The 17,228-nt window shown below is 43.0% G+C and overlaps 1 protein-coding gene across 2 annotated transcripts in view; it reads right to left on the reverse strand.

Moving 5' to 3' along the window:
• Positions 1-17,228, reverse strand: part of LOC130164489 (RAS guanyl-releasing protein 2-like) — a 38,385-nt gene that overhangs the window by 10,786 nt on the left and 10,371 nt on the right. The window contains exons 2-13 of one of the 2 annotated variants that reach the window (XM_056369257.1): positions 14,426-14,560; positions 14,116-14,218; positions 13,970-14,026; positions 13,498-13,629; positions 12,947-13,097; positions 11,404-11,577; positions 8,808-8,924; positions 8,091-8,372; positions 3,746-3,820; positions 3,050-3,169; positions 1,734-1,849; positions 1,414-1,555 (exon numbers count right to left, since the gene is read on the reverse strand). In XM_056369257.1, coding sequence (XP_056225232.1) covers positions 1,414-1,555; positions 1,734-1,849; positions 3,050-3,169; positions 3,746-3,820; positions 8,091-8,372; positions 8,808-8,924; positions 11,404-11,577; positions 12,947-13,097; positions 13,498-13,629; positions 13,970-14,026; positions 14,116-14,218; positions 14,426-14,495 — 1,539 coding nt within the window. In that variant the 5' untranslated portion in view covers positions 14,496-14,560. Of the gene's footprint in view, positions 1-1,413; positions 1,556-1,733; positions 1,850-3,049; positions 3,173-3,745; positions 3,821-8,090; positions 8,373-8,807; positions 8,925-11,403; positions 11,578-12,946; positions 13,098-13,497; positions 13,630-13,969; positions 14,027-14,115; positions 14,219-14,425; positions 14,561-17,228 lie in introns of both variants that reach the window. The other variant, XM_056369256.1, reaches the window with a different exon arrangement.

Raw genomic sequence — 17,228 nt, forward strand, 5'->3', positions numbered from 1 at the left:
AGATCTGTGTCGACTCACTCCCGATTCCATGAAGCTAAACTGTCATAAACCCAAAGAGGTTCATGCATCACACGCTGCAGTCTCTCATATTAAAGTGTTCTGGGCCTCTAGCTAAACACTTTGCTGTATCCTCCCGAGATGTAAAAACACACACTTAGCTCGCTGCGTGCCCTGCATGTAGCAAAACTCATTTGTGCGCTGTTAATTAGGACGTAAGGCCAGAGGTGGCTGCGGGCCGAAAACGGCACAAGATTAGGAGGATCTGATGCGAGACACTGGAGGCGAGTGGACTCTGCGGTGTTTACACGAGGCCTGGGCTTGGCGTGTTCGCCGTGTTTGGAAGCAAGTGCTGGAAAAAAAAAAAAAAAAAAAAAGGAGCTGCAGGATAATATTGTTTTTGCACAGGAGCCAAGAGGAAAGCAGGCAAATGAGGAAGTGGCTGGTGTATCTACCTCTGCCACACACAGATAAACACACACACACACACACACACACACACACACACACACACACACACACACACACACACACAGACATATTCAAAGGAAGAAGCATGCTGTCAGAGTCCTTATCTTTCCCTGCTCTCTATTCTGTGTTTCCCCTCATGACGGTTTGAAAATGTCTGCGCTTCCCCTGGATAATGGATGTTTGTCTGCCAGAGTGTGTTCTCATCTGAGTGTTAATCAAAGCCCATACCTATAGCTAATGTGACATACCACTCTTATGAGCACTGCAATCCCTCTCCAGCTCATATCAAGTATGGAGAAATGAATGGGATGTCATCTCTGTGTCTCCAGTTCAACACGAGGGCCCTATTCCTGCTCTCATTACGGCGGAGTGCTGACGCACGGTGTCTAAATAACACAGAGCTCCTTGGGGGACTTAAGGGCCAGAGGACACACACACACAAATAATACTGCAACAGAGGAGGGCTATCATCTCCCCCAATTACCTTCCTCCCATATTTCCCAGAATGCAACTTCAGCAGCGTGTGGCTGTAGCTCAAAGTAATTGCCGTTGCCCTGACCTGACAGGAGGGACCTCTGAGAGATGGGGGCTATCGCTCGCTGCCGAGACAAATAATGACGCCCGCGCAGCTACACAGCTGTGGGATGGCAGGTCGAGCGCAGCCGACCTTTGACCTCTGACAAGCTATGACACCGATTGGGATAGTGAAGAAATCAATGCATTTGAAAAGCAAACAAAAGAGATCAATATTTTTTCAGGAGGCTGAAGGGTTTAGAAATCATACAGCTGATGCAGTATTAAAAATAATCTATAAAATATATGATGTTTTGTGTAAGTTTACTATCAACTGTTGTTAGTTATAGTGAGAAAAAAAAAAAAAAAAGCACAAGCTCAAAATAGGATTAGCGCGCACATGTGAGTGCGGGGGGGGGGGGGTTTACTCACAAAGCCGGCGCAGTGTTCACAGAACGTGGGCTTGACGTAGGTGGTCTCGGTGAAAGTGTGGATGAATCCCATCTTGCAGTTAAGCAGAGAGCTGGCTTTCATAAAGTAGTCTATCATCTCGTCTCTGCTGATCTTCCCGTCTCTGCGAGAGGGAGCGAGAGAGAGAGAGAGAGAGAGAGAGAGAGAGACAGAGATGTAAAGTTTTGCTACAGATTGGGGTCAGTGTGCAGACTGTTGGCTCGGGGTGTGTGGATCTGTCTGTGTGTGTGTGTGAGGGAGAGAGGGAGAGAGAGAGAGAGAACAAATGTGCAAGCTCTCACTGGTTCTTATCCAGCTCTCCGAACTTGCTGAGGTACGGGAAGTTGTTCCTGATCGCTTCAAACTCGTCCCTGGAGATGTTGCCGTCACCGTCGGTGTCAAAGTTCTTAAAGACGGACTGTAAGAGAGAGAGAGAGTGTCAACATGAATTCAACTTTAAAGTGCTGATTCCTGACAGTGTCATTACCTTACCCATGAAACTGACATTCATGAATTTCCCATAGGGGATAAATAAAGTATCTATCTATCTATCTATCTATCTATCTATCTAGCTATCTAGCTATCTAGCTAGCTATCTATCTAGCTGACATATTTATATTTAAGTTTAAATAATATGCTGATAAAATGAATTCTAACATAATCTATAAAACATATAATTTGCATTAATAAATAACAATTTAAACCTTGAAGCTCTGCAATCTGAAATTCTTTGTGTCATTTTTGTAAATGAAGCCTTATGAAAAAATTTGGGTGCACTGATTATGCAATTAAACAAATAAAAGATGCTAACTGCGCTAACCACTGATCCGTCTGCTAGTCTCTGGTTCTGGTCTCAACAGACTCCTCATCTGAGTCTGGGTCTGACTGAGGCTCAAACATGTGGCTGAGTCTCTCTGATGTTTCCTCCTCTAACCATCTTCATACTCTGCTCTTTCACCTGTCCACCTGGAGCCAGCAGGTGGTGGGCGGGGCTCAAAACCTGATCCAGATTTCTGGTTTGAGGAAGTAAGAGTAGATGAGCTTCCAGCCCTAACCCTAACCCTAACCCTGTTTTTTTTGTTTTTTTATGTGGGAAAATCATGTTCAACAAAATATGAATCGTAGCAGAGTATTTTTTTTACAGAGTCTGGAGAGGAACTTTAATGACATCTTCATTACTGACCTGACTGAAAGCAAGTGGAATGTGTCCACAAGCAGGAGACTACAAACATGTCTCCTGGTGAGTTATGTAAGTAATGTATCCATTTAATGCTCCTGCTGCCAAATGCACCAAAAATACACTTTTTTAAAGGATAAGAAATTAGCTTTATTATGTATTATTGAAATCTTCCCTCGGGGTTTGACAGGATTTCAGCAGTTCAGGCTTAAACACTATATTGCATGGTTTTCAAATGACGCAGCCTTGGTAATTATGGTGTAAGATTATTGCCAATATGGTCAAAGAGCCTAGATCACTTCACAGTCATCATGTCAAGATGGTGGTGGAGAGGTATAACAGCAGATAATTCATCCTCAGCTTCCCAGCGCCATCGCATCGGACCCCAGAACTTACGATTATCCCTGAGAGAGACGCACGTGAAGTGGCTGAGAAACTCACCTCCACCATCTTCTCTATGTGCTTCTTGATGATCGTCGGGTCGGCGCTGGGCTTCACCGACACGGCCCACTCATCGATCATCGTGGGCTTGGGGTCGGGCGCGGGGGCTGGGCTGGAGTTCTGCTGCAGCAGGCGAGAAACCAAAGAGCAAGAGATCAATATCAGCACAGGGAAGAAAAAGAAAAAGAAAAAGAAGAAGAAGAAGAAGGTGCTGTCGTCTTGCAAAAGAAAAGAGAAAAGACAGCAGCTGCTGTAGAGAGCAGCAGTCAAGGGTTAGTGCTGTGGATCTAAATGTCACGACAGAATGAAAGTAAAGATTTCCAATATGCCTGTGTGACACTTTTCTTTATACCGCTCAATATACATTTGTAACAGCATCTACATTATTATAGAGTAGGGCAGATATGGAGTCTGGGATAGTGGGATATTTAGCGTCAATTTTTTTCTATTTAAATACCTCAAACAATCCCACAGAATTTTATACTTTATACTTTATACTTCAAAACCTATCTCACTAGTTTTAGCGTGAGGAGCTTCACAAAGCAGGTGACACCTCTCAAAAGGTGAAGAAAATCAGGACCATCCATCATACCAGGACAGGAGGAGAGCGGCATATATCACTGCCAAATATGGGATATCTAAAAAAGAAAAAAAAAAAAGTATGGGACGAGTAGTGTAAATCTGTGAACTGCTCACCACTGGCTTTCGTGGCTCTCTCTGTAGAGACATCTGGTAGATCTCCTCCTCCGTGTGGTACTGGTCCAGAGAGACCTGCACAGACCAGAGCACAGAGCATTCATTTCAACACTTTGTCTTCAAACGTCTCTGTCTTCATGTAAGAAGAAGAAGAAAAAGACGTTGCACTGGCGAAACTCAAACTAAACATTTAGCACAAGAGTTTATGTGGGTTTAATGAACCTTCTGCTGCATCCCAGGATGAATCACCAGTGTCCATCCCATGGATATCTGATTGACCTTTTACACATTATCAGGGCTTTCACTATTAAATATCTGCAGTTATGAGACACTGTTACCTTACAATTAGCCTATATGAGACTTCTGGTCCAGACAGACACCATCTGATGTTACATTCAGATGTGTTTTTGTTTCATTCAAATAGATGTCTCTTGTGGAAAACAGCATTTTGTTCAGTGACATTATCAAAAAAAGACGCAGTGAATCCCCAATGATTTAGCTTTCATTAAACAAGGAAATGAGTTTCCTGCAGTTAATTTGTTGCATCCTTAAACTGAGACACTGGTTACGATCACATGATGACACCTGAACCAGCTCCAATCGCTGACTGAAGACCATCAGATGTGTTTGAAAGCTCAGGAAGTTAGTTACGATGCTACATATACAGTTCTCAGAGTTCAATAATTAACGTGCACGCTCAAAGTACCAGTAAGCAATGCTGTATTTTATACAGTTTGCATGAGGAGAGGAATCTGGGAGTGTTTTGGAAAAGTTAAAACAGGATTTAGCCTCTTTTCATCCACAGCATTCATCTTCACCACAAAATAAACACATTCCTGGACAGATGTCAGGCAGACGCAACTGCAAACTTCACTTACATAGACACAAAGTGACTGAGTAGGGCTCACAAATAAAAATCCACCAATAACAAGGACCTGGCCAAATAAAACCAAAAACATGGCTAGATACTACATTAGCAAGGAGAGAAAATGTGTCTGTATAATTCGGGTGAACTAACCCTTTAAAGGTCTGAATCTGCACCAAGCAAACTGGATTCCACTGAACTCCATACTGGAAACTAAACAAAAGCTTTTGCATTGCAGCGAAATGATCAAATATTGTAAATATAAACATTGTTTGCTTTTGGATATTGGGCAAAGATCTAACTGTGCATCCCTGCAAAGATTCCAATCAGAATTTGCAGATGCAATGACAATAACAGTTATTTCGTTTTTCAGCTTCACAAACCTCAGTATTCCCCCTCACACGCAGACCTGCTCATTGTTGTTGAGTTGGTAAGTAGAGGTGTCTTTTCACGCAGCCGCTATGGCAACAGGTAAGAGAACGGCGTCTATTTTTTGCTCCAGTTAACACATCACAGCCAACTGCCACATGTAATCATCCACTGCATCCACAGTTGGCCCCTAATTATTTTCCTCTGAGCTATTCTCTTAGTGTAATTGTGTTTCCTGGGTTTCATTGAGTTGGAGACGTAAGTGCGGAAGGAAAAAGTTTTTTTTTTTTTTCTTGTTTGTCCTTCTGATTTACAGTAGAGACGCCTGCAGTATTTCAGGGCAAAGGCCACATTCAGGATGATAGAATATTTTAAACCTTTGTGATTTGCTTATTTTCAGCTCTGTACACAGGCAGGCCTTCAGTTTTTCATTATTTTTGAAGAATTTATTGACTCTTATTTCCTTCTCCTCGCTCTGAGCCAAGTAGGACTCAAGCTAAATCAACTTCAATAAGCACTGGCATAAGATAATTGAGTATTGACTCTGTCCAGTAAACTTCCCCGGTGCCCCTCAGCTCTAAAACCTGTCAAGTTGTTGTCTTTCATTTATACTCAAAAAAAAAAAGAGTGAAGGCAGCTGCAATCTCACACAAACACCTGCAGCTACATTGAGTAATTGATCTCTTGGGATTGTTTAAACTCAGAAAGCTCCCCGTCTCACATTCAGGAAACTCTTATCTGCATCTGCCAAAAAAACAACGTGCACACACACACACACACAAACACACACACAGACATAAACACAGTTATGTGAAGTGCTAAAACCCCACCTGAGCTTTCATGTTGAGATCAGTCTCACTCAGTACATCAGTGTCTCAGTATAGCTCCTACTAAGTGTATTTAAGCTGTAGCTGTACTACACTGTTTGCTCAAACAAGGAAAACTCTCACTTAAAAATATGAAAAGTGTCATTTTCTGGCAAATTATACTTTTCCCACTTTGAGTTTAAAGGTCCCAAATTCTATAAAGGTAAATTTCCATGTCTTATTTGATTATAAAGCAGGTCTAGTTTCTATATTGATACCGTGAAAGTATCAAAGCCTCATTCCACAGAGAAACGCACACAGCCTGTGTTCAGAAACTGAGCCTAACACCAGCCGTCAGGACTTCTGTAACTTTGTGATGTCAGGACCCACCATCCAACCTTGCAGGATTTGGTTTCTCTGAGTGTTTACCTGAAAACAGACAGCCAATTCTGATTGGCTCACCGACCTGTTGTTACAAGAAGAAGCCTGAGAGAGGTGAGATGGTTTTTTGTGTAAAATGTGGGGCCTTAAAGCCAAAATACTGTTTTCTCTATCAAGTTTATATTTCACATTTCTAGCTGAATGTATTTGATGAGGCAACAACATATTGTGAAGGGTTTATATCCTGGTGCAGGCTTCCATTTCTTCCTGTTGGTGTTTGGTGATTGACAGTAGTGCGACGTAAGGCGGGAGAGGGCAATGTTTTGTCAGACAAAGAGTCTGCGGAAGAAGTTACAGAATTACTGCTCTGAAGAAACACTACAGATTAATGGTAGTGTTATCGTAATGATACACTTTATTCCAATAGCCCTTTTCATAAAGTACTGTATAACTAAGAGAGAAAAGAAAACGCAGGACAACTGTCACTATGTAGTATTGTGATCTCCTAAGTAAAGGGTTTTACCGCAGAAGTGTTGAGATTTAAAGGGCAACAGTGATTCTGCTGAGACGCCCTTTCAGGTTATTTCAAAGCCAAAAAAAAGCCCTTTAGCCTTTAATCAGGATACAGGAACAGACAGGAAGTTTCAGTGCAGGTTAACAATTTAAAGTTCAGTGAAGAGATGCTGCAACAGGGGCCATGACTCTTTGTTCTGGATAAAAGCGCAATGGCTACCAGATAAAAATGTTACAGTAGTTTAAACAAAGATAAAGATTTAAATACTTCGTTTTAATCCTCTCTATATTCTTGAATGTTGCTATTTATTAATGCTATTTTTTGTACACAGCACAGCCTGCGGAAACAGTTGTGTAATGTTTGTTGTGGTTCAGGAGGGACCTTTAAAAAATAACTCCGGGTCGCAGGGGCAGCAGTCCCTCTCCAATCCCGCTCCCCCGCCACCTCCTCCAACTCTCTCTGTTTGGACTGAGAACGAGCTGCTAGCCGCCGCACAGACTGGAGAAATGGATCCATCGCGTCTCGACCCGCGGGTTGGTGCTGGCGGTGCCGGAGCCGCCACGCGAGACGCTCCCGTGGGTAAATGTATGTTTTTAAAACTTATTCAGGAGCTAGTTAGGATGGCTGCCGTGCTCGAACCCCTGTCAAACTAAACCCGGGAGGCACAGAGCTATGATGTAATATGAAGTGGCCATAACTGTAAGTGTTGCAGCCTGCAGACGGATCCTTCTGGAGGTTTTAAAAGAAGCTGACATTTCGGAGACAGGGGGCATAAAAGCTGGTATGGAGTTGCATTAGTGGAAACGTACATACTCGGGACTAAAAGTCAGAATATCTCATTCCTCTTTAAAATCTGTTTACAAACTGGGCTGGAAATGTATATGTATTCATTTAGTTTGAGCTTCTCATGTTATTTCAGTAATTATCAATATATTATCCCATAGAAACATAATTTCAACCTGTGTTTATTGTTAAAATAGGTTGAAGTCTTTCTTGTCATTTTCAACATAATGAATATTCTTATAGTGTAAGGAGACTCATTTCTAGGTTCATATATTATTTATTACTCAAAGCAGATATACTGGCTGTTCTGACCATTCTGGACCAAATTTATTTAGGACATCTGAATGCTTTGATGCTGAATGTTTATGCCTTGAATGCTCTGGTGAGCTACATATAATCTCTAGCCTTTGTCTGTGCACTGACTTTTTTCAAAGCTGGCTACAGTGCAGCCCCTCTGACCATGAGCCAATCAAATCACAGCAGAACGAAGGTAGCGGACCGGACACAAAGTGTTCATCCCTCTCAAAGTTTTTCACAGCCGGGATCTGGTGCACACTGTCCGTTCTTTGCGCCAGACATTCAGCTTGGACTCTGCACATACACATGGTGTCCACTCATTGCACCCACCGTAAGCAAGTTGAGCAGGTCTGTGTTGGCATCGATGTGGGGCGGCGTTGTCTGGATCAGCGACAGCTCTTGAAGGATGGCGTACAGCTGCTGGGTCTTGGCCAGGTTGACCCGTGTCTTCTCTTTGTCTGCCCAGTCTGGCAGCGCCACGTGCACGGCTATCAGGTCTTTCAGGTGCACGCCGAGGATGGGGAAACGGAAGCCGGAGCACTCTGAGAAGCGCTTGCGGTACTGGCTGTAGTTCCCACACGATGTCACCAGTTCAATGAGGTTGTTAAAAACCTGTAGATGAGTGAATGCAGGGGGAGGAGAAGAAAGGATGGACACAACAGAATGGGATGAGATGAAAGTTGGCAGGAAACAGAGAGAGTCTGTCTCAAGAGATTTGATGAGAAGAATCAAAAAACATTCTGTAAAACTTTGCTCCAGATGGACTTACATAACCGACAAGACACTGTTACTCTCCCAACTGTTGCATTTATCTTTCCTCTGTCATATGGCTCAAATTCATAGCTTTAAAAAGCCACAGTGTAGGAGTAACAGGCACAGATAAGGAGCTTTGGCAGCTCACACAGCAGAGAATCAAGATTCAATATCACTTGTTCGCTAAATGCATCGATATGCAGCGAGCATTGGATTTGTCTGGTTGTGTGTGGCTGTGGCGGATGCCAGAAATAGACCAGTGATTGGTAGAGAGGACAGCATTAACTCCTGCACCTTGTTGGTCTCGGCGCTGATGTGGGACTGCGTGTCTTTGAGACGAGAGATGGAGCTGTTGCTGAGGCCGCCCACCACCGCCATCAGAGTGTTGAAGTTCTGCAACTGCAGCAGCTTCTGTTAAGGGAGAAAGAGGAAATATTAAGGGGTGTGGGGGTGTGTGTGTGTGGGGGGGGGGGGATATGAATGTATGAGCCAGCGATAAATAGGATTTTAGGGAGGGAAGGTGGTATAGGTTCAAAAATATGAATAATGAGTCAGAAAGATACGGCGAAGAAAAATAAAAGCTTTAGGAGATAGTGGAAGTCTGCAGCCCACATGCACACTCACAGAGTTAAGATATTACTGAATGTTCTGACCTGCCTATGTCAAAGTTAAGCTAACACTTTGTGAATGGCACTCTGCAGGGCTCCACGCTGCCCTTCAGCCTGCCTGGCATCTCAGTGAAAATCAATGGGGTCGCAGCTGTGTGGGAGGGCTGCCAGAGGGGATCATTTGGTGCAGCTCAAACACCCATTGGAATCAACTGGCAATGCAAGTGTGGAAGGCAGCCCAGGACTTCCAGAGAGGGGGTTTTCGGCTGCGCTTGCACGTTCATGTGGTTGTCGGCGGCGATGCCTGGTTAAAGTTTCATTGTCAGCATAACAGGGATTTCCACTGGGTGTATGATAAATGTGTGTATGATAGGGCTGGGAGATGTCAACCATTGGTGATTGATGATGTGGTGTTTTTATCAAAGCCAAAAGGCAAACACACACACAAACACACACACATATAGAGAACATACTGTGAAATGCATTGGAATAGAGCATTGGGGCCATTTTAGCATTTTGAATCATAGCACAAGTCGGAAAAATAAATAAATAAATAATGAACATGAGTCATTTGTGATGCGCTCCCAATAGGAAGCTGAAATGGGACACAACCGGCGCACCCCGAGGGAAGCGTTTGGAAATGTCAAGTATGTCGAAGCTACCTTCTGTGCTGCCTCTGAATACATTTGAAATCAGCATGAACATGTTTTTTTGTCGCCGCGTGTGCTCGCGCCGGGCTTCATTTCTTACTGCCGACGTTTGAGGCGTTTCAAATTGGCAAAAAATTAACAAGGGAGTGTCCAGCTGGGATTATGTGTCTGCCCGTGCGGCAACCCATTCTGCATGAATGACACGGTCCGAAATGACTTCTGGACACTCTGTTCACCCGGTGCTCGGTATAAAGGGGTGTGAAACACTTAAGAGAGCTGCGCCCTCTCCTGACGAGCCCTGCTGAGGTGTTGGAGGGCGGGTGCAGTCTGACAGAAGGAGGTGAGGAAACCTGCTGGGACCCTTTTAAATAAAGTCTGAGCCAGTGAAGTTTGCAGAGACATCCCATTATGATGAAAACAATCCTGAAGTAGACGCTCAATCAGTAATGAGGATGCATTCGCAGAGCGCTACAGGCTATTAGGATGAAAATTCTTCGTCGGCACTTTCTATGGTCGACTGAAGCTCCCACACAGAGCAGAGACGAGCGAATTGTCGCCCAGCCCCCCCCCCAGCCCATCTGGCCGACCAAAGCAAAATGATAACATCAAGTTGAAATGATATCAATTACTGCGAAGCCTGGGACGCCATTTAAAGGGTTGTTTTTGTAGTGAACGGGCGACAGTCTCCAGACGTATGCTCAGAGAACCGTATAAGGCAGTGAGCTGGCAGAGTTGTTTGGGAATTGGCAGGGAGAGACCAGATTAAATTAAGATTAGGATTGGAGCAATCTTGACCTGTAGATGACTGCAGATGATTTCAGTCGGTAAGTGTAGACATGAGGGAATACATGGATGAACGGAGAGAGACAGGATTGTTAACCTTCATTAGGGCTAGAACTAATGTTTAAGGTCCCATATTTTACACTTTTCCTGTGTTTTAATTTGAAGTGTCGATCTATAAGAAGATATATTTGTGGTTTTAAAGAACCAAAAACCAAAAGGCTCTGAGCCTCTCTTCTGATTGGCTGACTGTTTTCTGAGTGGTTGACTAAAAATGTAGCATAAACACTCAGAGAAACCAAATCCTGCATGGGCAATTGAGGCAATTTTTACAAAGCCTTTAGGCTCATTAAAGGCTTTGGATAAAGCAAAAAATGCATCATCGCCCAGCTAAAACTGGACTGTTTTTCTATTGTTATTAGAGATGCCAGGTGACAGCAGCATTATCTGAAAGAGCTCTCAGTAGTCACCTTAACATGTTAATACTTCCAAAGCCTTTTTAAATTTAATTCACTTTTTCTCACAAAATGTGCCACCTAATTGGAAATGATATCGTCTTACGTGTGTGTGTGTGTGTGTGTGTGTGTGTGTGTGTGTGTGTGTGTGTGTGTGTGTGTGTGTGTCTGTGTATGGGCATGCAAGTCATCAAAGTCCCCCTTCTCTCCATATCTCTTGGTTTAATCTTTAATTTACCTTTTAATGATTTTCTCTCCCCTTTCTCTCTGCTCCCAGCCAATCATCTCCTATCAGCCTGCTCCATCACGCACCCTGAGCCCGACAACAGACACCACAACACCATCTCTGTCTTCAAACTTTCACAGTAAACAGCCGCAGAGGGCCCGGCAGACAGACCTGTGCCACTCTGATGAAGTGGGCGACGACGTCAGCTCTCTGCGGGGCGGTGGGCTTGCTGAGCACCATGAGCTGAATCCACTGGGAGACGCTGTTGAAGAGCGTGATGAAACGCTCCAGGATGGGGTTATCCACCGTGCAGCCGTGCATCACGAAGCTGTGGTAGTCCTGAAACTAAAAGGAGAAATGGAGAATTGATTACTTTTTATTTCATTTCTTGGAAATACAGTGTTTGCACAATGTTTTGGTTTTTTTTTTTTGTTTCTTTTTATAAATTCTGATGATTATATCCTCAAAAATGTTCATGTTTGCTTTCACCATATCAGGAAAGAGGCCTAATGTTGAATATAAGGGACAAAAGCAAAACAAATATCTGAAAACCACTTGCAGACTAATTAACACAACTAAAGAAGCACTTACATCCAGCCTACAATTTATTATTAAAGGGACACTCCACTAATTGTCTTCTGTGGCTTGTGTTAGAAATTGGCAGTTTGAAGTTGAAAAACACAAGAATTTAAATAGAAAGCAGAGAAGATCTAACAAAAGACGATATGTTCCCTTGTTCCCCAGTTTAATGGAAGTGCTGCATCTCCGGCATGCCCCGTTGAAGGTTTAACTTTGTGGAAAAAAATGCTTATTTGCTTTCCTGCTGGGAGTGAGATGAGAAAGCCGACACCACTTGAAATGGCTGTAAAGTAAACATCGAGCTCTAGGCAGCAACTGGTTAGCCTAGCTTAGCATAAAGAATAGAAACATAGGAAATAGCTAACCTGGCTCTGTCCAAACGTTATAGGTCAAATCCACCTACCGGCAGCTCTAATGCTAACTGATTAGCATGTTTAATCCATACAAAAAAGACAAAGTTTAAAAATGGCGTGGGGTTTACATGGGGTTATGTGGGGTTATGTGCTTTGGCCTTTTTATTGTCTCTGCCCAAAGGAGTTTGTTGTGTTTGGATAGGCTAGTTGTTTCCCCCTTGATTCAAGTCTTTGTTCTAAGATAAGTGGCATGACCAATTGGCTTCTGGCTGTAGCTCCACATTTACATATTTATTTTTAGTTCCAAAAATTTCAAATTATTCCTTTACGGCCGCTTATTTGGATGACAAAGCACCCAGCTATCTGATTGACTGACAGATTAAACCAATCATTAACCTGAGAAACCTGATGTGTTCTCACTTAGTCTAAATACAGAAATCTGTCATTACAGCACATTTGGAGCAGTAAGCTCTGCTTTGTTGCAGCTTCTTTTTTTATACTGAGTCAGAATTTCTTTTAGAAGAGCAACAAAGACAAACCCAAAACAAATCTACCATTTAAATCGGCACAAACCCAGTCATTTTCTTTGCTTTCCAAAATAAGACTCAAAGAGCAATAAATATAATTACTGCCATTAAAAGTCAATTTTAACCTCTATTGCTTAGCAACTACAACATGCTTCCAGCTTGTAAACACTGAATTACTGGAGAATTCAAAGAATTGAAGAGCTGTAAACACCACACGGTTTCAACAGCTTCCTCACAGGCTGCCGTGAAACTGACCAGGATCTTGCAGAAGGATTTGTACTCCAGGTAAGTCAGGTGTTCTGCCAGTTCACAGGAGTCGAGGTGGTCGAACAGCAGGGACATCTTCCTCTTTTTGGACACTGATGGGACACGCTGAGTCACCTGCCGCTTCCATTTATATGATGGCCTGACAGGGACCGTAAAAGCACATAAAAAATGATGAGGATCAGCTTTACAGGCACTGCTCAGGTTAGCGCTGCACTTACAGTGGTCTTGGATATCAAAGCAAAACTAGTATCACACAGTTTGCACAATAACAACATACCACAAGCCCTGCAAAGCATGAAGCAGCTAAAACTATCCAACTTTTTCTATAGAATGAATCTCCTCATGGAGCACTGAAGGGAAATCACACAAATGTCTTTTATGGGGGGAAAGGAGAAGTCGCTGACCCCCCGCATAGCGACAGCAGAGCAATGTCTGAGAACAGTTACTGAAAGGTCACGCTGAGATAAACACCCACAGACAGAAAGGCGCATTCACAACTGTCAACAGCGCACACAGCTTTTTGCAGCTGATTCACTCACACACTCTCGAGGTCAATGAGCTGACTCTGCCTCTCGTTGCCCTCGGTGGTCAAGAGATCTTTATAGTCTTTGATCTGGTCTGCCAGCTCCGGGTTCAGATTGAACTCAGCTGGAAACTCAGAGATCCAGTACCTGAAAGGCAGAACAAAGGCTTTCAGAGAGACGATGATGAAAATACTGAGAAAAATAGAGGAAGATAGACCTGTTTACATCAACATAATAATGTGGCTGTTGCCAACACAAGTTTAAAACCATTCTATAACACAGCAAAACACAGTCTCTGTAGGAATTGATACTGTCACTATTCAACTGGAAACACTAAAAACCATAAATCGAATATATTAGAAAGAAAAGAACAAAGCAAAAAAAGGAAGGGTAGGAAGAAAATCAGAAATCACATTTGGAAAGACTAAAGTTCAGAAAGTAAAAGCACTAGAGGGGTAAAAGTCAGACAGACAAGAGAGTTCATTACTTGACAAGGTGGCATATTTTTGTTCGGCGCTCAGCGGTGCAGCTCTCCTCTTGATCTCTGATCCACTAGTCAAGGTGCAACCTGGCAACAAAACTGTAACATCTCTGACTGAAATCTGGCTAGCACAAAACAAAGATGAAGGATACTTGAGCACCAGCTTCTTAGCCATGTCCGTTGAAGGGATGTACCAAGGGTGCATCATGAGGAACATACGGACCAAGGAAGTATCCTTCAAAGTGCCCTTCTCATCTGAAACATAAACACAGGGCACCACTCATCGTTAGGAAGCTATACAGGGCAAGTATCTTCTGCCGTCAGTTAGTTTGCATCTATTTTGATAGTCAATGTGTAAGTCAGTCGAGGTGTGAAAAAATAGTGTGAAAATGAACAAAGTTTAATTTCACTGTGGAATACAACTAATTATTCATAACAGAGAGACAATATCCAATGACCGACCGAAGGCCTGAATGCACGCCTCCACCAGCTCGTCCACTGTGGCCGACTGCTCCGATGATGTGGACTCCATCGTTCCTTGGCGCTTCGTCTTTCCCCCTCGTTAACCTCTGGCTGGATTGATTCTCGTGCCTTTCACTGAACACAAAAAGAAGATAGGAGAGGCAGGATCAAGAGTCAATTATGAAGCAAAAGAAGGGAAAGAAAATTAAATTCTGTGTGTGTGTCCGTTTCCGCATGTTTGGAATAGTTGTGTGGTCAAGCTATTTTGCATGCCGCTCCTCGCTGTGAGTCAGAGGGAGATAATCAGCAGTTGTTTACATTCAGGGCTGGTGTGATGGTATTTTCGCTCAGAAACTTGTTTAGCTTGGAAGAGCGTAATTTCATTGGTCGGTGCATTTCTTGTTGAAATGTATATTATGTACATTTTTTGATTCTGTATGATGCCAGTAAATAACTGAGTAGTGATTACAAGAAGAATACATATCTGGCTCCCTCATGTCAACAGCAAGGTGCTGCAGCCGTTAACACTGACGTCAGCAGGAAGGATCTGGCTGCGTCTGTGTTCATGGGCACTTTGCACGTTCACATGTTCGTGCCTGTGTGGGTTTTCCTCAAGGTTTCTCCCGCACTCCGAACACATGCAGGTCAGGATATGTCAGTTGGCAACTCTAAATTGCCCGTAGGTGTGAATGGTTGATTTTCTTTCTATACGTCTGCCCTGAGATACACCGCTGTCCTGTCCAGGACGAGCGCACAACCCTCAAAGGATAAGCAGTGTAGCTAATGGACGGGTGCTGACACAAGCTTCCATACAGAATAAAACCTGCAAAGTTATGACATACAGGAAAACACATGACATCTGATCTAAGAGTATTTATTTTCTATCTTTCACTACATTTTTTGATACTTCACACTACAGCCACATTTTGGTCCGTACTCAAAAAGCATCAAGGTTCAATACCCAGCTCTAAAATCTGACTTTCAAATCAGCAGTGGGATGTAACTAAGTACATTTGAACACAATTGTACAATATTAAGGAACTTGTACTAGAGTATTTCTACTTTACATTTACAGAGGGAAATAATGTTACTCCACTACATGTTTTTGACACTTACAGTTACTAGTTCCTTTGCAGGTTATGATATTACATATAAAACTTATAAGCAGTTTATAAAATATGATGCTTTGCCTTTTACCACTTTGGGTTAAAGTACACAGCACGACATAAAAAAAGCTCCTCTTCAACCGGCTACGACATTTAAATGCACCGGTAATGAAAGCTAAATCAAAAAATGTAAATTTACATTTATTCATCTGGCAGGTGCTTTTATCCAAAGCAACACCAAAGCTTTAAAAAAAAACAACATATATATAATAAAATTTCACTTACACGGCCTGTTCCACTGCATATTGAGTGCTTTTTACTTTTGATTTTTTAAGCACATTTTGCTGATGATACAAGCTTGCAGGGCTTTTACTTGTAATTGGGCATTGTTATATTGCACTACTGCTACTTTGACTCAAGTAGGAATCCACCTTACATCACTCAGAAGAATTTGAAACTTAAATACCATCTAAAATATTCACCGGCACTTTCAGTTCAAGTGATATTGTTACCTGCGTTGCATCTTCAAACTTAACCCCTTAATGCCTGAAATCTAATTTACATTCACACACATCCATCCCTGCTTTATGACTCTGAACTTTGGAGCCCTCGGGCCGGCATGATGTCGCACCGATGCAAATTTCAGCGTTACAAATAAGGTCATGCTGATGGCAGAACGTGACAGCATGACAATTCAGACAACAGATTTGACTTCAATATGGTTTGTCAGAAAAAGAACTGATAGAGAGCCGCAAGCACACATCAGGAAACCACAACTTATTATCTGTTCTCGACATGGTCCGGTGCGGCTGGTATCATATCAGCAAAACCCGTGGACATACAGGAGATGATGACGCTCGGCTCCACCAGACTATTTCTTGCAGCGGGTATGGTGAGAGAAAAAAATGTATACTGGTATTGTACCTAGTGATTGAGTGGGTCCTCGCAACAGGGAACCATAGCAACCACCGCTTAAAGTCCAGTCTCACTTTCTTTCCCAACATACACACACACACACCTCTACACACAATGCATGTGCAAAGAAATGCATGGTTTTTTTTTTTAACCTAGAGAAGTGTGGTTTTAAGAGCAAGAGCAGCCCGAGGGAAACAGTTTGTGCTCTAATCCTAAACACGTTCACTGTGTCCGAAGAGGTAAAATAAACTGATCCTATCTCCTATATAGGTTACAGCTCAGGAAGAGATAAAAGGATATTTTCGGGTTCGCTGCTGATAAGCGCTGGAGGTAACGCTGAGGTGACGCTCGAGTGGCAAAGTCAGGCCGCAAACATCTACGACGACACACACCGTGCCGTCGCCATCTGCTAATGGCTCCTCAGTGTTGTGGTTCTGTAGCAGAGAGTCGTACACGGGTGTGATGAGTATGTAGTATGTCTATTGTGCCCGACACAATGAAGTCTTCCACCGCGCTGTCTCTGCTGCAACGCGGTGGGCGGACACACTCAATTACAGGCTTCACAAGCTGTCTCAGCCACGCGCGCACACACACACACACACACACACACACCACACACACACACACACACACACACACACACACACTAACTCACACACGTTTCTAAAGAGGTGGAGGGAAGAGAAAAGAGGGAGAAAGAGGAGTATTACCCTAAAGCTTCAATCGTGGTACATACACCATAAGCAGCAGAGTGAGAGTGAGTGAAAGATGAGAAGTAAAAA

This window comes from Seriola aureovittata, chromosome 23 (assembly GCF_021018895.1).
Source record: "Seriola aureovittata isolate HTS-2021-v1 ecotype China chromosome 23, ASM2101889v1, whole genome shotgun sequence".
Taxonomy (NCBI): Eukaryota; Metazoa; Chordata; class Actinopteri; order Carangiformes; family Carangidae; genus Seriola; species Seriola aureovittata.